Below are 27,449 nucleotides of genomic sequence, written 5' to 3'. Positions count from 1 at the left end.
ATAAAAACTGCTGCTTCACACAGCAATAGGTGCCAAAAGAGGCCATAAATAAGTTGATTCTCATTTATATGTTGGGTTTTCTCACCATAAAACGACTGATACTACAGTTGTGTGCAAACAAGGTTAAAATTGTCACAAGTAATGTGTACCGGTCCAACGTTTCTCTGTAGTATCCTGAAATTATTATTAATAAAAGAAGGTTCCAGTTTGCAGCTTTGAAAACATTTTGGTCCCGATTTTACTGAACGTGTTTTGTGGAGGCCAAATCTTTACAAGTTTTCCAGATTGGAGGAAGACACAGTAATTATGTGTGTATATTTTAATTTAAAAATAAATGAGACAAAAAGAGTTGTATGCTGGATGAGAACCTACTTATAGAGCCTATTTTGAGCATTTTCAGAAAAGTTCACAGAGACCTGAAATGATAATATAAATGCACCGATCTGATAACATCTGAATCGGTATAGATATTGAAACCAATTCAAGGTTGGGTATCGGTGACAATATGTCCAGATCTATACAGTCTAATTCTATACTTTCTGCACTGAGCTTTATTGTGCATTTTACCTTGTATGTAAAATTCCTTGTTGCACTTTTTGATAGGTGTGTGGCAGATTACTTTCACATGTTTGAATTGTTTTTGTCAGTTTCAGTTTCTTTGTCATTTATTTTTACATTGGGTGTTATACTTCTAATTGAACTGACTGAACAAATTAAAGTTGTTTTTACATGCTTGACCAAACTTGTGAAGCCATTTGTGTATTTACGTTATCAAATATATTTGTGATCAAATACATTTATGTTTGCTTAAAAGAAAACAAAACCATTTTAAGTCGATTAAACCATTTTTTCTCTAAATCGGTATCAACCAATACCAAACCTCAGACATCAATATCAGAAGCTGATGGCGAATCCCTACATTTAAATGACAGCAAGTTAACATTTCTGAAGTTAAACAGTTCAATCTATTTTCACTGAGGTATAAAAAAAACCCTCATCTGTTCAGTGGGAATTTATAATTCCACAAAACCGCTTGCTCTCAATTTTCCGGAATTGCAGCCAGCTCTAATGGAATGCTACTGGATCGTATCAACGGGAGGCAATAGATGAGAGTCCTTGTAATTTGGGCAGAGGGGGTGACTATTTGTCACTTGAGGGGAGAAGCTATCGATTAGAGGATTCAAATTCCATTACATCAATGTTCTCCCCTCATTCATCACCCGCCCTGATGGCTGGAGGACGCAACACTTATCAGAGGCGCTAACTGGCAAAGGAACACAGCTCCGGCGCCTTAAGAAGGGCTTTTCTGGGAATTCTTTGTTCTTACATGCAACATGGTTTCACTGGGTTTGTTTGTGGGTTTTATCTCAGAGAAAAGCTTGCAATCAGTTTGTATTTGAAGCCTGCTGAGAGTAATGAAGGAACCTAAACAAGGATTAGGCAGATCCATCACCACAAACACTTCCTGAAACTCCATGAGCCTCTCTCTTGGTCCAAGAGCTAACTCTGGTTCTCATTTTACGAATCTAACAGCTTCAATGTTTCTGTCTCAGCAAAGCACTCCAGGGTCTTGCATAACTACTTCCCACATAACTACTTTGTGTGACTTCCTTTTAAATAATTAGGATTTAAGTTAACTGAGGGTGCTGGGTAGACCGCTTTAACCCAACTCTTGTTCATTTGCGTAGAAAGTCTGGTTTGTTTGCAGAGGTGTGAATGAGCCATCAAACTCTGATGCGGACCAAAAAAGTGAACCCTGGTCCGCTCCGCCTACAAACCTAGTGCAGTTCAAATATATACAGTATGTGAATGCCAAGACAACCAGAGCAGGAAGTGGACTACAGCGCACGGCACTCTGGGTAAATACAACCAAAACAAATGTGACAGTCCAAGGCCAGCGGGAGAAATGGCTTGTGGTCTTTTCTTACTTCTTATTACTGTGCAGAGAGGTTCTGATTTTTGGATTGTCAGGATGTTTACCTGTACAACAGCAGGTTCAGAGATGAGTGTCTCCGCCTGCACCACTTCCACCACCGCCTCAGGCACCACCGCTGTCTTCATGCATGCCATATTGAAGCCATATACATCCTCCCAGAATGCAAAGCGGTCTTGGTGCTTCTGTGCGTCTCCCACAGCTGCCAGGCTGATGTTACAAAGATCTGGATACACTGGAATAAGAAATAAAAATGACACACTTTTAAAGACAGGACTTTATTCCTTTATTTCACTAAAAAAACTATAAGTTGAGAGAAATACAATTAACTCTCAAGTTTAAAAACATTTTCTTCAGCCCAGAGATGTCAAAACTATTTGCAAAACTCAACAACTCTAAAACTAAAAGTAGTCGTTGGGCACAAAAGTGGATCTGTTCTGAAAAATGTAGAAACGATTCTAAAAACTAAAAACAAACTAAATACACAATGTTTTAATGATATGTACCAGTCCGATTTCTATACAGAAAGTATCTGTATTTTTGTTTGCTTATTTAAGAATCCCTATTGGTCTCTACCATACTAGAGACTATTCTTCCTTAAATACATCTAACATCTGAATCTTTTTAGATGTATTCTAGTCTGCCAACATTTTTATTTAAAATATTAAAAAAACTCCTGTATGTAGCCTGGTTTATTAAATGGTGTACCACCAAAAGTTACTGGATGTTTTCTGGTGCATTGTAGTGTTAAATTCAAATAAAAGAAAAAATGTGTTTATTAAAAGGTGAACAGTTTGTGTCGTTTCTTAAGTTTTCGAATTTAAGATTTTAATTTGTTCACATTTATTTTTTATTTTTGATGAGTGAAAATTTCACTTTGATTTTGTTTTAAGGATACCAACATCAACTGGTGAACTGTATCTGTGCTATTCTTGAATTGTGGCCACACAGAATCACTTCAAGGGCCGCTAATGGTACCTGAGCCACAATTTGGACACCCCTGCTATAATCCAAGACAGAAATAAAAAACACATTTAAATGAAATAATTTAAAGTTTTAATTTGTCATTGTTGCTTGGACTTTCTTTCCAGACAACAATGAGTTAATCCATTAAGATATTTATTTTATTCTAAACAAAAGATCATTAATCATAACTAGAGGAATGGGAGGAAAGTTTTAGTCTGAAAAAGTCAATTCAGTGATGAGTTTTTTTTTTTTTTAATATCAACAAATATAATGACTAACAAACCATTTTACAAATTCAATCATAGAACGGTCGGGCATGCAGTGGGTGTGGACATTTACATTAATTTTATGAATGCGCCGTAATGACTGTATCCATCACAAATATGGCCAGATGACCACTTTGTCCTACTTTAATTTTTCATACTTTATGTTGCATAGCTCATCCCAGAAACAATGGCGCACAGCTTTGCCTCAGACTGCAACATACGGCAAACTAGAGCTCTTATAGTCAAATAGAAACATGGTTTTTATTTAAAGAAAAATATGTTTTGGTTTTTTATTTACATTATTCTCCTGGCTGATAGACAACATCTAAAAGTTACAAACTATCTGAGATTAATAAACTCTTAAATTGACTGGATAAATTTGTAACTTAAGAACGAATATGTTGCCAAGCACTGCAAAAAAAAACTATAACCACTCAATTTTCATCATTTATGTTAATTCATAAACTTTAAAAAATAAAATCCTTTCTTGAGCCACGTTTCTAGAGAAAATAGATTGTGTATACATTTATAAAACCCTATAAAGTTGTTTTCTCTATATATAGATATACTTTTGATCTAAATGTCTAAGATTTACATTATATTTCAGGCTATAAAGCAACAAAAAAAGGTCATTTTAATTTGTTCAAAGCAAAACGTTTACAAAAATGGAAGAATATGAAAGCTTTAATCAGTTCCTGACAAATCAAAAAATATGTTTAACAATCAAACTGAGTGCAGCTAGTGCCAGGTAATAAATCAATTCTATAGAGAAACAGAAAATTACAACATTAATAAAGGTAGACATTAAAATGAATTAGTTCTGCATTTTGGCAGGACAAATAAAAGAAACTGCAACCAGTTGAATTAATTTGTATCGTTTTATGTTTGTGTTGAAAAATATCTGCACATCCTAACATAAAAAAAAAACTTTGGAAGTGTGTTTCTGTCATTGCTGTAGGACAACAAAGTACAGAGCGGTTTAACTTCTTAGATTCTTTTTAGCCTTTATTCTTTGCTTGGCATAATATACTAAATAAGAATAGAGAAAATTTATTTTTAAATCAGACAGAAAAATGCAACTCACTTTCTTTTCTTTCTTATCCTCTTAAGGCTTCAGGGTAAGTGCGAAATTAAACCTTTACAAAATCAATAATAGCATTACTCTGCTCTAAGATTTAATTCAGCAGCTAAACCAAATTAATCCTAAAGAAAAAAAAGATAGAAACAAAAGGTATAATTAATGGCTGCACCACTACCCAAAACATCAGCGGAGTTATTCCGAAATAAAACAGAAATGCAAGCAAAAAATAAACAAATAAACAAGTGGCAGATTATGTAATAATTTTATTATTTCAGATGCAAGAGTTTTCTGAGATTTGAAACTTCTCTCTGATCACTTCGGTTTTAGATTTTTATCTATTTGTTTCCTAAAAAAACAAAACACAAAAATAAAGTTGGGTAAGTTGGGTTGGACAATGTCATAATATTAATTTATAAGTTGTTTTTTTTGTTATTGTTTTGTCTTTGTAATCTCATTGTGTAAATTACCAAATGAATAATTTATGACCTAAAATGAACATAATGTGCAAACTTTAATGTTTGGTCATTGGAGTTTCACATCAGAATACTCAGATCAGTTGTGAAAAGGCTTGAATGGCTAATATCCTTGGCGATTAGACACAAGATGCTTGAAGCCAAATTTATTCCTGCTGTGAAGCAACATTAGCCAACTCCGAGGCCTACACAAAGGGCCTGACTACTTTCATGACCATAAGTCAAAACTAAATCAATTTAAATGTAGGAAGAATGCAAAACAAAGTCCAATGATTTCAACAAGAATTGGAACAAGATACAACGTCGTCATTTTTACGTATTATGATAGATTATAGTGAAACATGCAGGAAAACCGAAAACATAAGGAGCTTTTGGACCACAGAAATATTTTTCTTGGATTCTCAAAAAATAAAAAAATAAATGAAGTATATGGCTGCACCAAATAATACCTGTATGATGAAAACATTGGAACAAAAACAGATAAACTTGGTCTAGGACATTTTCTAGAAAAAGCATGGAAATCTTTGAAATTTCAGAGTCTCAAAACTAAATATTTCTGACTTTCGAAACTCAAAAGATTTTCAAGTTTTTTTTCCTAAGCATTTTTTTTTTTAGATTAATCTCAAAATTAACCTAAAATTGATTTTTCTAGCAAATTTTGGATTTACTTAAACTGACAAAAACAGAAGGTTGACTACTTTGGTTAAACATGTAAAACATGAACAGAAACAACCCTCCTTTCAAATGGTTCAGAAATGCAATTAGGAATTATAAATATGATGTAAAATAAATAATAAAGCATAATGTCACTCAGAGCAGAAAGCATAGAATTAGATTGAATAGATCCACCCTTATGGATCGGGAACATTGTAACGATGCCCGATCTAGAATTTCTTTCAATATTGGAGCCGATACGGATATTAATATCAAATCACTGGATCTCTAAGTGTGGCTCTAAAGTACTTTGTTCAAATCCTTTTGAATCCCCAACTTTTCGACAGATTTTGAAGATTTACTAATATAAGCCACGCATGTAGGATATTTTATTTTTCATTCCAGGTTACGCGTGAAGAGCCTAACATGATGTGTGAAAGCACGATGACAGACAACTTATAGCCTCCCTTATTAGCTGACCCTGAGTATCACCATGTTTACTGATAATGTACTCAATTATTAACACACGCAAACAGAAGCTTTGTCAGATCATGTTTTTCTGACTACAGATCCGACTGACTAATGATGCGACTGACTGGTGAAGGTGTAGGTGCTGAGTAGGCAGAATCAGGACAGGCCCGTCTGTAAAAAAGCAAGAGCAACAAAGCGCCAAATGCGGGTGTAATGTGCAGAAATACGGAAAAACGAGGAAGGGTAGCATCAATAGATTCATGGCTTTGACATCTGCGTCCTTCTCGATTCGCTGCTCACAGGCCGTTTGTCAAGCGCCCCACTCCCCTTCACCCCCACCCTGTACTTTAGCCGTCTTTGCCCCTCTCCACCCCCCATCCCATTGGTGGCCTGTAAAAGAGGAAAAAGAAAGTGCAGGAAGGGGGGTTATAGTACAAAACAGATCTCTTTTCCCTGGACACTGTACTTTGCCAGGCATGTGGGGACACATTTCAGGATGAAGGGGAAGTTAATGTTGTGGGGAATATGGGGGAGCTGCTGTAACTCTGCTCTAATGTAGCTTAAACACACATATAGCAGCAACGCTGCAGGGCTGGACTAATAACTCAGCACAGGCACAAACACTTCAAATCTAAAAATACGCATTGGAATAAAACTGGAGAAATCCAACACAGCACAGTGACTTAATGGATTTGCAATTTTTTCAGCATTGCACTCAACTTTATGTGGCTTGTAGATAAACTAATACAACATGGAGGATCTCCACTCACAGCTAACAGTGTTTCCTGCATACAAAGAAATGTATTTATAATTTATTATTTTGCACATAATATGGTAAATATAGGTGATTTGACAAAGTTTCCATCATTTGTTGGATTTATTTTGAATCTGAAATGATCCAGTTTGTGTTTTCATTACTAAACTCTCTTTGTTTAGTTGTATGTATTTGACATGATTTTTTTATTTGGTTACATTGCAAAAACACAAAGTCTTACCAAATATTTTTATCTAGTTTTTAGAGTAAATATCTTGGTATTCTTGAAATTAGACAAAATTAGATTCCAAGTAAATTCCCAGTAATATTTAGGAGATTGTTTTAAGTCAATAATTCCTTAATATTGATGAAAAAGTACTACTTCCAATGGAAGATTTTACTTTTAACAATAAATTTTTTCCTTAAGTAAAAAAATCTGCCAGTGGAAATCATCCATCGATAAAATGAATTAGTTTGTATTTCTGATTCTCATATTAGTGATTTGTATCATTAAAATGTACACAATAACTACATATAATCATATTTTCAGATCAGTTAACATGTATTTGTACTTTCCTTAAACAATGGGAAAAATACTCTAAACAATATGGACACTTTGGGGCTGGGGGCTAAACAACATTAACTGGAATTTACTTTGACAACAACAAATCGGAATTCTTACCATAATTAGAAATTTAGCACGATAAATGATAAATTATCGTGCTAAATAATTTATCATTTGGAGAAATCATTCCCTACGACAGGGGTCTGAACAGCGCTCTCTTCATGGCTATTGTCTTGAAATGCCGTCTTCTTCAAAGCAGAAGTTGAGTTTTCAAACTCAACTGTCTCCTTTTCACAGCAAACTTCCCCAGTCAGGAAAGTTTGCTTCCCAGTCGGCGAAGGTTCGAAAAGAAAAGCGTCAAAAAGGTGTGCCGATCGATTACTAATATTAATAATATCTACCTTACCTTTAACCATTTGAAGCTTTGAGCATTAGACCCAGGAAGTGACAGTGAGCTCAGACCATCAACATTTAAGTCATGAAGAACCATACGCTGACCTCTGACCTGTACGCTTTTGTCCCACTCAGGTCATGTCTCACCTGTCCAATCTTCCTTTCATGCTGATTTGTCTCTATAGGTGCTTGTCATTCTGGCTGCCCCTGTGTGTGTGGGCGTGTGTGTGTGTGTGTGGGTGTGTGTTGTTGTGTAAGTGTGAACCTTCTCATGTCCCACGGAGCCAGTAAAGGCAGTGAGGTGGAACCGTTTCCCAGCATGGTCACATTTGGCACAAACCGTTACATTTGTGCCAGTGATGTGATGACAAAAGAAAAAAAAATAATTTCAAATGTGTCAAGGTAATATCCTTGAGTTTCTTTATGTCGCCTCATATTCACTATTAAAAATACAAATTTTTTATTCAGTAGACAATCATATTTAAGGATAGCTGCTACTGAGGCAAAACCTAGAGCGATCTAGCTAAATGACTGAATATAAATTATATTTACATTTTAATTTCTTTCACTTTCTCTAGTCTTAGCCATCAAAATATATTACTGGCTTGGACATTCCCCATTAACCGCTAACGCTAGTGTTGCTCACCTTCAGGCGCCATTACTATGTCCACAAAATTAAAATGTTAAAATTCAGAATGAGACAGAATTTGTCACAAAAAGGGTTTTGGTGTCCTTATTTCTTATCAGATTTGTATAAAATATGACTTAAATTAAAGCTGAGAAATTGGAAATGTTTTGGTAAAAATATGCTTTCTCTCTGGATGTAATTCTATAAACAGTTTGGTTTCTGTCAGTTCTGTCGAGGTGCAAGAGAGGACTAGGCAAATTTCTCTTGTATTGGGTCAATGATTGCTGATCTAGGCATTGTAGTTTATCGCTATGAATAATGCCACGTTCCACGAACAAACGAGGGAATTAGCCCGGCATTTGTCATTTCTTAAACGGAAAAAGTGTGGGTACAGACCAATAAACTTGGGGTGGATAATGTATTATTATTTAATTTCACTTTGGAATCAATAAAGTATTTTTGAATTTAATTTGAAATTGATGTAGTTTACCACTAATATTGTATGATTTATGAAAGTAGTGTAACATGCTTTGGAGTCCTCTGACTTGTTAAGGCGTTAAACAAGTGCAGGCTATTTACCATTTTCACCATCTAGAAATGTTCCGACCACATTTAAAAACATAAAACTAAGTTGTTTTGTCATTAGTGCCGCTTTTTCACCTTAAAGATATGACCTCAAAATATTTTTCTTTTTTCTATAGCAAATGAGAATCTAAAATGTAACATTAATCGCAGCCAGAAACAAAATAAATATACATTTATATTTTACAAAACACAAACATTAAATATTTATACCACTTACCTGAACCACCGTCAGCCAAGTAACAGTCTCTGGCGTACAGGACAGAGTCCAACATGGATTCAAAGAGCAAGAAGTAACCCTGGTGTTAAAATAAATAAAATCCATAATTACTACATGAAACTTAATTTTAGAGCTTCAAAAGTGAACAAAACAAAAATGCAACTCAAACTTCATGATCGGATTAATCAACCTTAAACAAGTCATTGTGATAAATGATATTGTTTTGAGACCATTTTCAAGTAGTATAACTGTAATATTATAACAAAGCAAGAATATATTCTCAAAGATCAATAAACTTTCAATTTTAATAAACATTTAACACTGGAAGTGGAAGACATTTTAAATATCCAAAAGAAATAAAACAACAGAACCAACAAATAAAATGAATGATGAAACCTCTGTAAACAAAATTATCCTTCAAAAAAAGACCAAAACACCAGACTGAAGACTTTTGTCATTCAGTCTTTTATAGAAAGACAAAAAAGAGAAACTTTAAGTTATGCAAATGGAAATTGTTCAGCTTGTTTTAATTTATCAAGCAAGTAATTGATTTATTGTGAATAAGAATAATAAGAATGAGAAAAATGTAAAAGTTTATGATCCAAAACTTTAGACTTGGGAACTTTTACAGTTTTTTATTAGAACAGTCTGATGTACAAATCTTTCATTAATGGAACATTTCTACTGTTTCAAAATTAATTAAATAATCTAAGCACAATCCCAGATACTCCAATTTATCTGAGGTTATCTAGTACAATGGCTATACCATTGTACTTTAGTCTAGGAATGACAGTAATGTGAGTTTGTTTTGATCCAAAATGCTCCGAAAGTCTCCATAATATTATTGGCTTTAAAGCCAGACTGGCATTTATTCATGAGCTTAAACATGATTATAATTGATTAACAAGCTTCTCTTTAACTTTATTTAAAACATGACTAAGGTTTGGTACATCAAGGTTTCTCTATTGCCATTCCTCAAGGCAGATGATAAATGAATAACTTAATATTTAGTTTTAAATTCAGCAGTACCACAGACATTTAAATTAGCAGTAGCTGTGAATTGGGTGCTGCATCCACGTGACCAGATCTCTAAAAAATTTGACCCTGAACCGACCCTGTGTTCTGCTCCAGTAGACAGCACATTAACCGTGGTATTATTCCATTAATACTGAAATTGAGTTCTGTCTACCTCTCGTAGGCTTCTGCCTGAGTGCTGACAAAGGGCTTTTTCTACCTGGTGCCCCCCAGCAAACGTTTAAACCAATCAGATCAGCCTTTCCTGCAGAAGTTCAGCCCAAAAATATGTAATTTTTCAGTCCAAAATAAATATTTGTTACAGCTAATGGTAGGACGCATATTCATCTGGGATGAGAAGATGGAGTAATGATAAATTGTCCTAGAATTTATCTTGATAAACGACAATATTGTCACCTTGAAACCATTTCTAACTATTATAACAACATAATATGAATGCAAGTACACCCTCTCAAAAATAAATAAACTTTAATTTCCAAAGAACACATAACACTGGAACTGGAAGACATTTTATATCTCCAAACTAAATAAAGATCCAAAGTAAATAAAATGGGCTGTGAAGTTTCAATAAAACAAAACTGGCATTAAAAACATTAAGACATTAGGCACAGGCAGGGTAAAAACTCAAAACTGCAGCTAGGACTTTGGTTAAATTAAAAAAGAAATAGTACAAACTAACCACTTTGTACTATGTGTTAAATTCTGGCAGCATTTTTTAAAATGACAGCTTTAAGCAAACTACACCAATAGAAATAAAACTGAAGTTATCATCTTTGGACCCATAGAGGAATGATCCAGGGTCAGTACTCAACTTCAGCTGTTACTGCTAGAAATTAGAGATCAGGCCTGAAATCTGGCTGGCTCCAATCTGAACATTCAGTCACATAAAGATGGTTACAAAGTCAGTCTTCTATCTCCTGAAAACTATAATATACACCACAAAACTGGAACAAACTTCCAGAAAACTGGATAACAGCCTTTAAATCAAGGCTAAAACCAAAAATATTTAAAGTTGCCTTTGATTAGTAGTAAATACAACATTGATCAACATGTTTGATTGATGATTTTGTTGACAAAACCTAATGTCTGTTGATGGTGACTGTATGATGTTTTTATGGTGAAAAAGCTCCTTGGACTGATTTGTTGCTGAAATTTGCAACATAAATAAACTTGACTTTGAAATGAACAACAATATGTTTACAATTCAGGGATTCAAACTAGTAAACAAGCAGAAAGCTTGATCAAGTGATACTTTTCACCACAAAGTTCCTGCTTTATTATACAAGAATGAAATGAATGGTTATTGAAAAACATTAAAGTCTGTTGAAATTTAGAGATCTGATTAAATCTAGCTGGTTGTGGAGCTGAGGAAACAGTCCACAACCTCAACACGAGAGAGCAGATCAATCTAAGCTGGATGTTTACAGCTTTATAGCGAGACAGCTGATTAAATTTAGCCTCAACTCAACAGTCTGATGAAAAGAAAAGGATGGCTTGAGCTGCTTTTGGGAATCCAATACCTCTACTTTCTCTAGAGTGGAGGGAAAGAGGGACAAGGAGAGGTGAGGGCCAGGGTAGGAGATAAAAACTAAATGAGGAGTGTGAGTGTGAAAGGATATATGATTAAAGACAAAGTGGAGAGTGTGAAGAGCAAAACAGGGAGATAGTGGGAGAATGTGGTGGGCAGCAGAACAGTAACTCAGTGAGATAAGAGCCTTATTATTCAAATAAAGACAACATTTTACTGGAAAGAGGAGCACATACCAAGTCAAACAGCTCTGATTTATAACCTCAACCAAAATCTTCACCATCTCTGTCATGGGCTGGAGCTGATAGTGATGACAGTGATGAAGCTGATACAACAATCTCATCCTCTGTGAGGTGATAAAGAGAAACATTCTGTCTTTTTATCAACGCTGGACCAGACCCAAGCCAAAGGCAGGCCCACGGACTGTCTACTGCTGACTGCTGTGGTCCAGTCAACGTCCTTACCAGCTGAGTGGATCGTTTTTAAAACCTTCACACGGTCTCGTAATTTAGAGCCCAATTTCACGGGACACTGGTTCATGAAGGAAAGAGGATATAAGAGGTATGCCTGAAAGCAGAGTCACACCTTATTTTTATCATAAACAATCTTCCTTGGACATCCTGGAACTGACACGTCCTATACAGAACCCTAATTTATGCATCTGCACTGTAAACAAAAAACGTAAAGAAATGTAGAGGCATCAGTTTTCGGCCAATAAATATCAAGAATAATTAGCCAGTAATGAACATGTGATGCTATTGAAGAGGATTGGGGTCACTGAAGAAAAAAAGAAGAACAATTCAAACCTTTTTTTCTTTGAGTTTTTTTTTTTCTGAGAATTTTGACTTTCTTCTCAGGATTCTGAATTGTTTGAAGGTCATAATTCCGAGATTAAAGTCATAAATCTGAGAAAAAAGTCTGAATTTTGAGATTAAAGTCATAATTCTGTGGAAAAACTCATACTTCCAGGATTAATATCAGAATTCTCAGGAAACATTATAATTATGAATAAATAAAAGTGTGAATTCTGAGAAAAAAAGTCAAAATTCAGAGATTAAAGTCAACATTTCTTTTTCCAGAAGAGGCCCCATTCCTCTTGTGTATGATACTTATTGAAGTCACAAATGAAAGTAAAGAAGGTACTGCTTCTAAGAAGCATATGATCAAAAGCAGGTGCGGCTTTAGTTAGTGTTTGGTTACTTAAAAAAACAAAAACCAGTCCATTCATTTTCAGGAACATTTCTCATTTTACCTTTAGTCTACTTCTGATTGGTTAACCAGCCCATTGTGACGACAACTCTTCTAGAAGCAGAAACTGTCAAAATGAATCCTGAGATTCGGTCACACAGACGTGTTTATCCTGTCAGATTCAGCTCCGATACATGTTTCTGCTTGCATCACACCATTTCTTGCTTTTGTTTAATTTTTAAGTGCAACTAGTTGTTAAAAACATTTAGCATAAAACTGCGGAATTTGACATTTCAAAAATAAATCTTCTTGCTGGATGCATGCCAATGTCAAAAAACTCTTTTGTTTTTTGATGAACGGTTCTGGTTTATTTCGCAAAGCTGCAATGAAAACACTTTTCTTGTAGACAGTCAACAACTGGATGTTGGTACGAAGACGACTAGGACAGGAAGTGGTTGGAGGATGATGGCGTGGCATGTCTTTTAAAAATTCATTCCATAAACTTTTTCACAAGTAATTTTAGTTGCGTTTCTTATTTAATGGAAACAGCAATTGCAAAATTGTGTTTTTTTCAACATTTATAATGAAAACACAACTAACTCCTTGGGAGAAAAGACTCATCCCACTATTATAATCAATTTAAATGTAATATTACCTACGGAAAAGATTAAATCCATCAGTAAACTGATCGTTTTTGTAAAAATACTTCCTGAAATCAATAAACTATCTGAATGGCTAAGCAACACAGACAAGCAGAGACGTTACTGTGGGCCAATGACTCCCTTGGCAGTGTAGCCACAATTTGCATTTCCATAAAAGCGATTAATGAAAACCTAATGACAATGGGCCGAAACAGCTTATACACATTAACATTAGCATATAAAACACATTCCCACGGGAGAGCTAGCATTTACATACACATCTTAAGTATACAAAAATAAACACAAAATTCCAAACACACTTTTATTTTTGTGCTTTTCTGTTGAAATTCTACGTTTTTTATGTCTTATTTAAGAACGGGTATCCGTAATGAGAATAACTTTAAAGCTCTTTTAGTGATTCAAAGAAAAATGAAGAAAAATTTCATGAATCTGTAGGAGAAAGTGTCTGAAAAAAATCAGCGTCAGCACTTTTCACTTTCACTGCCTCCCCGCTCTCCTTTTGCATTCAGCTCTCATCTTCCTCAATTACAGCAGATCATCATCACATCCAGTCCCAGGAGGGGCCGATCAAAACAAAAGCAGCTGAATAAAACGCATGAGTGTGTTTGTGTGTGAATGGATGTGTCTGTGTGGGAGCAGCACATGACTGGATGGGGAGACGGGATTGTTTCACGCTTCACTGAATACTGATGGAAGCAGCTCCGTCTCTGTGCTCCTCTTCCATTCCAACATATATGATCAGACTCTTAATTAGCACTATCACATATCCGAAGATCCAATGTAGCTTGGTAATATCATCAACTAAACAAAATGTACAATAAAAATCAAAGCAAAAGAAGGAAAACGATGGTATGAGGTTAAATCTTGAATTATAAGTTAGACAAAAATGTTCAAAAAACACTGCGAAAGAGAATGTTATTAAATGCTAATTTAGAAAAAAACAAACTTGCTTTGCCAACATTCCTCAAATTAAAATCAGATTATGAGTTCACAAAGTTGTTGTGAGAGTCCGTTAGGGATTTTGGACCAGTGGAGAAGATTGCCTTGAATGATCATTCCCACTTGTTTTGCCACCAACTGGAAGCGGAAAACGTCTAAAAACAATCCTTGCTACCTCTAATCTCAGTTGTGTTGGTACCATCATATCACTGATAAAAGTCCGACTTTATCAATGATATGTTGGGTCAACTATCAAACATCTGCCTCTATACAGTCTCTTCTGAAGTGTGACTTGACTGACAGAAGAACTATAAGACACCAGAGCAAAAATTAACAATTAATTAAAGTTTTGTAATGCAAAAAAATATCAATAATAGTTTAGAGTCTTGAAGTTGGAAGTATGTCAATAAATCCTAATTAGGCAGACTTGTGACTCAGTAACCGTGTGTGTTTGTGTGTGAGCGTCTGAGTGACAGTCCACCAGACTGAAGGACAAGATGACTGATGAATGCCACGCTTTTCTTAGACAGTTTAAGGCTCCTGTTACATAACGTGACTAAAGGTGAAGAGTTTCCATTAATTGGACTTCACAAAATCACCCAACAAATATTCAGATCAGGAATACTTTGTTTTTAATCATAACTAACCTCACCTGAAGGAAAATCTAAACTAGTAACAGAGAAGGTTTCTTGCTCCTGATTGTTTTCATACTTTTGAAAAATTAGAAAAAAAAAACCATTACTAAAGTTAAATACTATTTTAGCTCATGGTGAGTAAATAAAGACCAAAATAACCTTACATTGAACAATATGTTCACAATCTTATTGTTTGTGAACATTGTTAACTTTTGTATTTTTAAGATGTAAAGGACTTTGAACTGTCTTATTACTGATACAAATAAACTTGATTGATTGATTGAATTACCAGAACTTTAAAAAAATTAAAAAATAGTAAAACCCGGGCCTAATTTTATGTTGTTAACCTACTACAATGTTTTTATAAGTACTCAACAAAAAGTAATTATGTCCAATATGCAGCTGACTTTCACCTATTTGTAGCTCAACGTTTATAACCACTATTATATATTTTTTAATTAAACTGAAAAATTACAACAAGTCTATAAAAATAGGATTCAATTAAACTGCAATAATGTTGCGTTCAGCAACAACAAACAAGATTGCAACATCTTACGTACTCTACATGATTGACTGAAGGTGGGAAAAATGAAAAAACATAAATTAAAAACATTACTACAATATATTAGAGAAAATCAAACATATTTGATTCATGGTCTTCACTTGATTTCTCTTTCATCAGAAATACTTTAGTGACTAGGCCTGTCACAATAACGATAAATTGTCCCAGACGTTATTGCGATAAACGATAATGTTGTTTTCAACCCATTTTCAAGTAATATAACAGTAATAATGGCATACTAATGCATTGAGCTCAATAAACTTCAATAAACTTTCAATTTTAATGAATTTACATTTAAAATATCCAAAGTGGGGCGTGCCGTGGTGGCGTAGTGGTTAGCGCGACCCATATTTGGAGGCCTTGAGTCCTCGACGCGGCCGTCGCCGGTTCGACTCCCGGACCCGACGACCTTTGCCGCATGTCTTCCCCCCTCTCCTGTCAGCCTACTTTCGTAAAAGGGACACTAGAGCCCACAAAAGACCCCCTGGAGGGGTAAAAAAAAATCCAAAGTGAATACACAAAACAGAAACAAGTAAAGTGAATTATGAAGTTTCTAAACAAAACTGAGGCTAGTTAAGACCAATGCACCAGTCTGAAGACGTATTATGCAATTTGTGGTAGAGAAAAAAGCATCCAAGTAGAAATTATTAAGTTTGTTTCAATTTATTGTGCAATTAATTATTTATTGCTTATTGTGACAAGCCTATTAGTGACTCCAATGTTATACAAGAAAAGTTTGGAAAATAGTTTCCTACTTCATAAATCTATGCCATTTATCAGCCATCATCTGTGATTGATCTTAGAGCGACAGTCTTAATTTGGCCTTTGGGTAACTCCGCTTCCCTCCTTCCTGACAGCACTAGCCCGCACTCTCTTATCTTCTCTGAACTGTTTGCTTTTTTGGCGTGGAGAGAAAGAGAGCAGATCGATGTTGTGAGTTATGAAATGACAGAGACGCTGCTGAAGGCACTCTCTCCATGAGACAGACCCTCATTTTCCCCCTTTCTCCTCCACCACCTCCACAAGCACATCACATCCGTCAAATATCTGGTTTAATAGCCCTGTAACAATCGTCTGTCTGCTTAGACACACAGCGGGATTCAACCCTCTTGTTTTCTCTGCATCTTTAATTATTAATTACAAGTAAATGTAAAGTAAATATTTTGACATTTGACAGTAGCACCGATCCACTTTTTTCACTTCCGATACCGATATCTGAGGTTTAGCATCAACCAGTATAGAAAAATCCATGCTAAATAGACTTAAAACATTTCTTTTAAAAAAAATAAAGACATAAATATACTGAATTACATATTATTTGATATTACACCAATACACTTTGACTTTCACAAGTTAAGTCAAAGATGTAAAAACAGCTTTAATTTGCTCAGACAGCGCAATTTAAAAATAAATAATAATGAGTCTTAAATTGGCAAAAACAAAAATCGACTACCTTGGTTATCATGTAAAAATAAATTGCAACAAACCTTTTAACTGGTTCAGAAGTGAAATTAGGAATTTTAAATAAAATGTACAATAAACAATAAAGAATGATGTCACTCATAGCACAAAGTATATACTTAGAGTGAATAAATCTGCCCTTATGAACCTCACACATCACTGATACACACACCAAAAACATTTTCAATATTGGGACCTACATAGACATTAGTATCGGATCATTGCATCTCTAGTGTAAAGTGTTACAACACTTATAAAATTACATTTTTATTCAACTAGTAGTTTTTGTTTGGTTATGATGAGATTCTTTATTCGACTAAATAACTGACCGCTAATCAGAAAAGATATAAATATTGTGATTTTACAGTTATTTATACCTAACCAAAACGGCAATGTGGCTAAAAAGCAGCACCTTCAGAAAAAACTGATAATTTTAAAATCTCATTAAGGGAAATGGTGCAACATTTTGAGAAATGTGGTTATTTCTTACATTACAGAGTTAAATGAAAAGATCAGTCACTTGTCAGAAAACACTGGATAGTTTTATATTAATTCTGTAGCAGAGATTTATGTTGAACACACAAACATGAGAACAATTTAGTTGTTTTTTTTTGTGTACCAAACATAAAACAGATTATATAAGCATTTATCCCACTGAATATTAAATTTATTGACAAAGTGAAAGAAATCCGATGATATTTATACAGTCAGCAAAACATGTTTAGAAATGAAAGCGCGAGAAGAATTTGCTTGGATGGATTATAGCATCAGGATTAAATTAAATACACCTTTAGTAGTTTTTTCCCATTAGAATCACTAACCCATTAATTTACAAGTTCTCCAAAAAGCCCATCTTTCAAAGCTCTGCTGATTTTATTATTATACGTCTTCTATTTTCAAGCCGAAAAACATGAAAGATTGACTTAGCTGTTGTTCTGCTCATATTTTCAAATAAATGATGGCGTCTGTTGTGAGAATAAATCAATGACTCCCTAGATAGAGCAAGCATGAATGTGCAGATCTGTTAATTGAATAAAGTTCTAACTTATTACAGTTTGGTGACGCAATAAATCAAACAGTCTTCTCTAAAAGTTTCTTATATATTTGGCTATGCTAACAAATTTAGATGATAGACAATGCATGACCATATAAAGCATAAGAAAATCATATTTTTGGGCCCTTCCACAAAGCAAATATGATTTCTTAAACCAATTCTGAACATAAAGAGCATTTTAAGAGCAGCCGTTAATACAGGAAGCACTTCCTTATATGGACAATGGTAATGAATCCTTAATGGCCCCATTTTAAAGGCTACTGAGTGTCTGTGGTTGTAAACTGTCAAGAAAATCCGAGCTCATCCCACTTCCCCATGCTAGAGATTTTAGTTTAACAGTAATAATAAAGTTATCTTTAAAATGAATCACTCAAGTGATATCAAGGCCCAACATTAGACTTAAGTGTCAATAAAATAAATCTAGTTGTGTGTGTTGTTTTTGTCTCATGCAAACTTTGCTTTAATTCTACTTTTTTCTATCTAATCATAAGAAATCATAGTCAGTCAGAGAGAGTCATTAAACAGGAAAAGCAGGTTTCCTGGAAAAAGAGGAAGTTTCCAGCCTGCAGATTTATAAAAATAGTTGAGACTATTTTAAAGCATGAAAGTTTTAAAAAATTAAATCTAAACATTATTAGTAATTGGATAAGATTCAAAGTAAAATACTTATATGAATATTGGTTTACTTGTAATAATACACTTATATTTGTGGGAACTACAAGAAAAACAAGTAACTGTAACTTTAGTAGTAAATAATTAGAATCATGTATTATTCTTGGTTTCTTTTCAGAAAAACATCTGTAATAACTCACATTAAGATTATAATAAGAATAATTAATAAGTTATGGTTATAAAATCATAAATGAATGATAGATCAGAGAAGCTGAAGAAAATAAATGTGATATAAGTTATGGTTATAAAATTATAAATGAATGCTAAATCAGAGAAGCTAAAGAAAATAAATGTGATATAAATGTGATTTTGACATTAAACTTGAAATGGTGTAAAAAGGTGTAACTGCAATTAAACATCACTGATATGTTGGAGGTAGAGAGTAGGTGAAAGGTTGTGCAGGCAAGGGACACAGGAGGTTGAGCAACCCTGAGACATTGGCACAGACATCAGGAAATGTCTGTAAGACAGTGATGGATATGAGATCATCTGTCTAAGCAGACAGCAGGCGCACCAGGGGGGTGGATGAACCCTATATAAGGTGAGTGCAAAAGAGGAACCGTTCGTTGGATCCTCCGGGCAGCTTCGAGCCAAGATCGAGATGGACAAAGAACTCTGCAGCTGAAGAAGAGCCGGGGCCACGGAGCCGGAGACTGTCCTGCACATGGAGACCAACCCGTCTGGCCCACAATCTGTGGCTTCGAATCGCACTTCTCTCATCGGCTGGGTTCTGACCCCAAAGACAAAGATGAAGACAAAGACAAGGAAGAAGAACTAGTGCCTTTTTTCCTGCCAGCACCAAGTCCTGTGTGACCTCAGCATCCATGCGGAGAAGAAGCTCATCGGACCTGCGGAGATCCTGGCCTTCGCCGATCAACATCTTCCTCCTGCTGCCACACCTTCTTCATCATCAAGCCAGGTCTGGGGTTCGAAACGCCAAACTCCGTCCGTCTCTCTCAAAGGTTCCCTTTTTTAGTTCTCAGTGTCAGCAGTAGGGAAAGATAGACTAGATGATTGATTTTACTTATTTGATTATTTCTGCTACTGAATTAAGCTGTACTGACCCTTGCAAAAATGCCTTACTAATAAAATATTTAGCATAAAGAAAATCTAAAAGATGTTGTGGACATTCAGTTAATGAGTCACCTTAAAGTTCTTTGATGGTTGTAAAATAGCTGTGATGTTTGATTCTGGAGAGGAAGAGGTGGAAAATGTTTTTAGGTTGCTGGTAGCCCATATTTAAAACCTCATCCTTGGGACTCGCCCGAGTCACTAAAACCTACCTGGTTCAATAACAAATGCAAGTTGTAAAATAGAGAACGAGCGACCGTTAACAGGTGTGCTCTGTGAAACTAGTTGGCTGTAGGCTGCTCAGTCTGGCTAATTCACAGGGGGAAGAAGGGTGGGACACCTGGATGTAGGCCGTCAGATAACCAGGCGAATCGTTTCTCGAAACCAGCTTAAACAGAGTTTACTTCAGTTCTGGACAGGGTAAATCCCAGCAGATTTAGGAAACTCAACGGACCCGTTAGACGGAGAGCTGGTAGCACATCTCCCCTCTCAGAAGAGGAAGTACGAGAGTGAGAGAGTAGAGACAGAAAGGAGGGGGGGGGTGTTGCGCAACAACAAGTGGCGCCCAACGTGGGGCTCGATCCAACGGAGTAGGAGGGCCCCATAAACCAAGTCAGTAAAAACAGATGTGTGATTCTGAATAGCTCACTTGGATGGTTAACTCTTAGGGAATAGAGTTAATGGTGACTGATAAGGCCGTCAGTCACAACCCTTGCAGTAACTGTATAGCATACAGGTGAGGGAAAGCTTCTACTGAGGATAAATGACCGGATCCAGACAGTGAAGCTAGTAGCCAACATAGTCTAGACCCATCCCTGCTCGAAGGCTAAAGAGAGGCTTTGGGGGATAGACAACTCGAACCGACAGAGAGACGGAGTGATGGATGATCACTTCGAGGAGGAAAATCTGGGGAAGAAACCGGAGGAAGCCGGCCGTCCAGATCGTTTGGAAAAGGAGGAGACCTCAACAGAACTGCATCAGCTTCTACACAGCTACTGTGACTCAGACCTGAAGCAAGTGGGGAAGTTGGTTCCAAGAATGAGGAACTGAAACATCAACCCCTGACAAAGGAAAGCTGGCTCACTCTTGCTGGAGTGGTTCGTGATGTAATGCTGACCAGACCAGCCAGCAACCATGCAGAGGAGACGGAGAAAGGTGTCATCAGCCGACGATGGATGAGGAAGCACACCGCGTCCTCCACTGCAGCCATCGAGAAGACATCCGGCAACAGAGGAACAAACACCAGCAGCTGACATCATCACACAGACGCAGACATGGTTAAAGACATCCTGCTGGACCCGGAGCTTGAAATTGGGCCAGCACAACCCACCAGTAAGAAACGACCGCAAGAGACATCTGAGAAGCCAGAACAACCGGAATGGACAATCTACACCGATGGATCCAGAAAGGGGTCCGACCAGTCGGCATACTGGGGATTTATTCTGAAGCAGGATGGCAGAGAGAAATGCCGTCAGAAAGGAAAAGCTCCCGGTAGTGCTCAAGCCGGAGAAGTAACGGCAGTACTGGAAGGATTGCTGGAGCTGGTGAAAAGGAAAATCAAGAGTGCCAGGTTAGTAACTGACAGTTACTACTGTGCTCAGGCCCTTAGAGAGGACTTGGCCATTTGGGAAGAAAATGGTTTCGAGACTGCAAAGGGCAAGCCCGTGGCACACAAAGATTTGTGGAAAAAGATTGCTGAGCTAAAAATGCAGTTGGAGATAGAAGTTGAGCATCAAAGAGCACACACGCATGAGGGAGCTCATTGGCGTGGGAATGATGAAGTGGACTGTTATGTCCAACAAAGGAAGATCGTCTTTGTCGGTACCGAGAAGTGGGACAGAACACCTAAGGACAGGTGGTCCTAGAGTAGCACGGGGAGCAGGTAGTACGGTGCGTGCATAAGGCCCTCGAATATGCAGGCGTGCTACACCCCCGTGAAGAACTGAGCAAGCAGGACTGCTGGATGTCCCTTCAGCCCATCCGATGCAGCTGTGTGACTTTGAGGTATGTGGTCGATACGCAGGGCACCCAGGGCAGCGGATGGAAGGTTTGTTCATCAAGAGCACAGTCCCATGGGGTTCAGTCTGCATGGACGTAGCAGAGCCAATGGGGACAACAGGAAAGAGAGGTGAGAAGTACCTCTTGGTGCTGATGGACACAGTGACAACTGCTAGAAGAGCAGGTCTTCCCCTGCAGAGGAACTCCGTTCACGTCACAGAAAGCAGGGAGGCGAAGACACTTCTCCTTTTTGCTTAGAGAAGGAAAAGGGAAGTTGCAGCTTGAAGTGTCACTGAAAACAGGGCAGAGAGTTTGGATTAAAGCTCAAGATCGGCCTGCATCTACGGTGATCAAGCTGAGATTCAACGCCCGAGATTTTGTAAAGTAAGTACTGAACTTCAACACAGTACTACTGATGAAGAAAGGGGTCCATGAGGAAGCAGTGCTCAAGCCAGTTCTTAGCTACAGCGAACCAGAACATTACAAGAAGATGGCCAGAGAATCAAGCACCATGCCATCCTATATTAGACTGGCCACTATTACAGGAAGGTTGCCGTTCAAAGAACAACTTCAAGGCTTTGGACTGGGAGGGCCGTGAAGAAATTGGATTATGCTAAAGAAGAACTCCTGTCACAACCTGATGGATTAAAATGGAAAAGGATCATGATTACGGATAAAGCGTCATGATGCTTATGCTTTTTGCTTTGCTCTGCTGAACAGCCAGAATTTGATTTTTTTTTTTTTTTGAGGCCTTCTGTCTCAGCCCATCTTCCCTAAAGAACCATTCCACATCCTGAAGAACCGACAGTTCATCCAGCGAAGGTTCCTGTAGAAGAATCAGAGCGATCCAAGTTTTCTTCGACATTCATCACCTCATGGGGGAAATCAAAACTCCAAAGAGGGGGTGTCAAGAGAAGTGGAGTTTTGATGACTACACTGAGCCCTCTGTGACAACTGAGGATGAAGAATCTGCATCTTCACATCCCAGACGAACCTCTTCTCTTTCTAGTGGATGAGGACGGCGAACTGCAGGAGGGTGATGGACTCCCAGCATGTGAAAGGTCTGACCTCGTGGAGGGGGTGTCAAGAAAATCCGAGCTCATCCCACTTCCCCATGCTAGAGATTTTAGTTTAACAGTAATAATAAAGTTATCTTTAAAATGAATCACTCAAGTGATATCAAGGCCCAACATTAGACTTAAGTGTCAATAAAATAAATCTAGTTGTGTGTGTTGTTTTTGTCTCATGCAAACTTTGCTTTAATTCTACTTTTTTCTATCTAATCATAAGAAATCATAGTCAGTCAGAGAGAGTCATTAAACAGGAAAAGCAGGTTTCCTGGAAAAAGAGGAAGTTTCCAGCCTGCAGATTTATAAAAATAGTTGAGACTATTTTAAAGCATGAAAGTTTTAAAAAATTAAATCTAAACATTATTAGTAATTGGATAAGATTCAAAGTAAAATACTTATATGAATATTGGTTTACTTGTAATAATACACTTATATTTGTGGGAACTACAAGAAAAACAAGTAACTGTAACTTTAGTAGTAAATAATTAGAATCATGTATTATTCTTGGTTTCTTTTCAGAAAAACATCTGTAATAACTCACATTAAGATTATAATAAGAATAATTAATAAGTTATGGTTATAAAATCATAAATGAATGATAGATCAGAGAAGCTGAAGAAAATAAATGTGATATAAGTTATGGTTATAAAATTATAAATGAATGCTAAATCAGAGAAGCTAAAGAAAATAAATGTGATATAAATGTGATTTTGACATTAAACTTGAAATGGTGTAAAAAGGTGTAACTGCAATTAAACATCACTGATATGTTGGAGGTAGAGAGTAGGTGAAAGGTTGTGCAGGCAAGGGACACAGGAGGTTGAGCAACCCTGAGACATTGGCACAGACATCAGGAAATGTCTGTAAGACAGTGATGGATATGAGATCATCTGTCTAAGCAGACAGCAGGCGCACCAGGGGGGTGGATGAACCCTATATAAGGTGAGTGCAAAAGAGGAACCGTTCGTTGGATCCTCCGGGCAGCTTCGAGCCAAGATCGAGATGGACAAAGAACTCTGCAGCTGAAGAAGAGCCGGGGCCACGGAGCCGGAGACTGTCCTGCACATGGAGACCAACCCGTCTGGCCCACAATCTGTGGCTTCGAATCGCACTTCTCTCATCGGCTGGGTTCTGACCCCAAAGACAAAGATGAAGACAAAGACAAGGAAGAAGAACTAGTGCCTTTTTTCCTGCCAGCACCAAGTCCTGTGTGACCTCAGCATCCATGCGGAGAAGAAGCTCATCGGACCTGCGGAGATCCTGGCCTTCGCCGATCAACATCTTCCTCCTGCTGCCACACCTTCTTCATCATCAAGCCAGGTCTGGGGTTCGAAACGCCAAACTCCGTCCGTCTCTCTCAAAGGTTCCCTTTTTTAGTTCTCAGTGTCAGCAGTAGGGAAAGATAGACTAGATGATTGATTTTACTTATTTGATTATTTCTGCTACTGAATTAAGCTGTACTGACCCTTGCAAAAATGCCTTACTAATAAAATATTTAGCATAAAGAAAATCTAAAAGATGTTGTGGACATTCAGTTAATGAGTCACCTTAAAGTTCTTTGATGGTTGTAAAATAGCTGTGATGTTTGATTCTGGAGAGGAAGAGGTGGAAAATGTTTTTAGGTTGCTGGTAGCCCATATTTAAAACCTCATCCTTGGGACTCGCCCGAGTCACTAAAACCTACCTGGTTCAATAACAAATGCAAGTTGTAAAATAGAGAACGAGCGACCGTTAACAGGTGTGCTCTGTGAAACTAGTTGGCTGTAGGCTGCTCAGTCTGGCTAATTCACAGGGGGAAGAAGGGTGGGACACCTGGATGTAGGCCGTCAGATAACCAGGCGAATCGTTTCTCGAAACCAGCTTAAACAGAGTTTACTTCAGTTCTGGACAGGGTAAATCCCAGCAGATTTAGGAAACTCAACGGACCCGTTAGACGGAGAGCTGGTAGCACATCTCCCCTCTCAGAAGAGGAAGTACGAGAGTGAGAGAGTAGAGACAGAAAGGAGGGGGGGGGTGTTGCGCAACAACAAAACAGACATTCGTTTGTTGGATTATAGTAAATTTTGCAAGGCTTTATGTTTCCATTTGGGTCTCTACTGCTTCTGTAAACAGCCCAAGAGCCTAAAAGTCTGTTTTTGTCAATAAGTTCATGCTGTTTGGTGAGTGGAAAATGATCAGTTTCAAAAACCTCCACAACGTAACATCACAATTCAGCAGGAACTGCCCCTCACCTAGCAACCCCAGCCCGTTACCTAGCAACCCAAGCTGAGCTCTACTAAAATCTACTATAATTATTAAGAATAATTTTGTCAAAAAATGGAATGAACATATGTTGTACAGCCCATAGACTTATCCTAACTTGTTCCAAGAAAGCCTAACTGGCCACATTCAAAGACACTCATAGTCAATAGAAGTCAAAGAAACTCAAAATATATATTTTTTGCATTATGTAAACTACACTTGCTACTCCTACATTTTACAAACTGAAGTTTTGGAAAGTTTTGGAAAGTGCAACTTCGATAAACTTCTACAAACACGGTTGCTTTGATTGATCTAATGCTTCAACAAGTGATAAAAACAATTACAAGAAAAAGTAACAGTAGAGAAATCCCATCCACAGTGACTCTCCGTTAATAAGACATGACCTGAAGTCATCAAAGTTATATACAATCTAAAGAAACTGGTCAGAAATACTTCTCTCAAGACTATCGTCATTTTTCCTGTTCATGACGACACATCAGAGAGCAGCTTTTTAAGTCTGAGCCATTCTGAGAAATGTCTGCCATTGCCGCTTTGATGAGAAGTGACTGGGGAATTCTTAGATTTATTAGCACTCAGTGAGGCAGTGTCATCAGAGATTACGCCCCCTATCCTTCACTGCTCCACTGGCATGTCAGCCTCCGAATTTCAATTTCCTCCACAAGAGGATGGGAAGGCTCTGGCTGGCGACCTGTGCTTGTGACCCTGGGGTATCACAATGAATAGGCGGGGAGGTGAAGGAGGGACAGATACGGGACGCTCATGAATTAGGGATGAATTCAGTGGTGCATTCAACTTTGGCTTTGGCTGTATCACCACGGAGCATCTCGCAGATAAATGGCAATCAAAGGGATGGAAGACTGGCCTTCCTGGTTATTTATTCAGAGGAGGAGCAAATGGACAAACTTAGCTCCTGTTCTTATGACGCCACGTTTAAGGCGTGTCACTTTCGCAGGTTTTTGGGGTGACATGCCTTGGCCTATTAAAATTAGTGCATAGCATTGACCTTTAAAGAAAACGAATGTTTAAACATAGCTAAATATACACTTTGATTTAAAGTTTTCACCTGTTTCCATCTTTATACTTTAGTTTGGACAATAAATCAATAACAATATATATTGTGATAGACACATGATAAATATCGACAGATAATACATCTGATACAACATTCACTGAACTCATTCTGGGGAGGCGGAGGAAAGGCTTTAGCTGCTCAACCTCTCACCAGCTAAGCAAGGTTGGTGGCGTTGACTAACTCACTCACTCTTTGGTTACCTAGCAACAACATGCTGTGTAACTTCTGGTTACCTAGCAACAACTTGCTAAGCAACTTGAAAAGTATCAATTTAAGTTTTTTTCCCACTGTGCTTCACCATGCTTAAAAATAAAAAAAACAAGTGTGGGATGAAAACTGTGGATAAAACAGGAAAAGAATAGATATAAGAGTGATTTTCCAGAATATTGAAGGCAATACAGACATTAGAGATAAGAATCTTTCAATTTCTATTGATTCAATTCAAATTTTTAAGATAGAAATTTGATCCAGAAACAATTTTTGATTCAAACAATTTTCTATACAGGAACGATTTCCAATTCCAAACCCAATTTTTTTATCCTAAAAATTCAGTTTAAATTCTATGACAGAAAAGAGGAAAAGACAGTGTAAACAAATAGAAAATGCATTTGAAACAATTGTATAAGGTTTTGGCATAACATTCTGTAACTTAAATTACCAATATTAGGTGAGTTTAGGTTTTTTCTTACATAAAAAAAAAAATCAATTATTCAAAATGCACACGGTGGGGGAGTGTACGCATAATGCAATATGCAGTAGACCCGCAAATAAAAGCTGCAAAGATGTACAAATTTGACAAATTTTATAACTCATTTTTGAGCATTTTGGATTTATTCAGAATTCAAGTTCTGAGCACTACAAATTACAATAATCCACAGAATCAATTTAAAATTTAGCAGACTTAAGCATAGTGTAAAAGTGGAAGTTATGTTGTGCTAATAAAACTGAACTGACCATCCATTCTGAGATGATGATGTCAACCTTCTCCACAGGAAGCTTGATGTCCTCTATGCGACCTTTAATCAGAGTGATGTTCTCCAGCTGATTGGACCTGCAAGGAGACATGTTGAAAAGTAAGAAACTGCAGAAACACTAAAAATGTTTAGTTATGATATTAAACTGTTATCTGAACTTTTATTCCAAGTTGCATATATCTCGACTTGTTAAACAACTAAAAACATTACAGGCAGTAAAACTGTCCTAAACTAAAGTAACTTGAAAAAAAATCAGAGTTTTCCCATTTTTTATTTTTAC

General features: G+C 36.9%; 1 protein-coding gene across 2 annotated transcripts in view; it reads right to left on the bottom strand.

Annotated features, from left to right (window-relative positions):
* Positions 1–27,449, bottom strand: part of prmt3 (protein arginine methyltransferase 3) — a 59,271-nt gene that overhangs the window by 19,627 nt on the left and 12,195 nt on the right. For both annotated transcript variants that reach the window (XM_028015063.1, XM_028015064.1), the window contains 3 exons: positions 27,150–27,246; positions 8,987–9,065; positions 1,981–2,168 (listed from right to left, as the gene is read on the bottom strand). In XM_028015063.1, coding sequence (XP_027870864.1) covers positions 1,981–2,168; positions 8,987–9,065; positions 27,150–27,246 — 364 coding nt within the window. The remainder of the gene's footprint in view (positions 1–1,980; positions 2,169–8,986; positions 9,066–27,149; positions 27,247–27,449) is intronic.

The sequence above is a fragment of the Xiphophorus couchianus genome, chromosome 4, assembly GCF_001444195.1.
Source record: "Xiphophorus couchianus chromosome 4, X_couchianus-1.0, whole genome shotgun sequence".
NCBI classification, from domain to species: Eukaryota; Metazoa; Chordata; class Actinopteri; order Cyprinodontiformes; family Poeciliidae; genus Xiphophorus; species Xiphophorus couchianus.
This window is presented reverse-complemented; position numbering and strand designations above follow the sequence as displayed.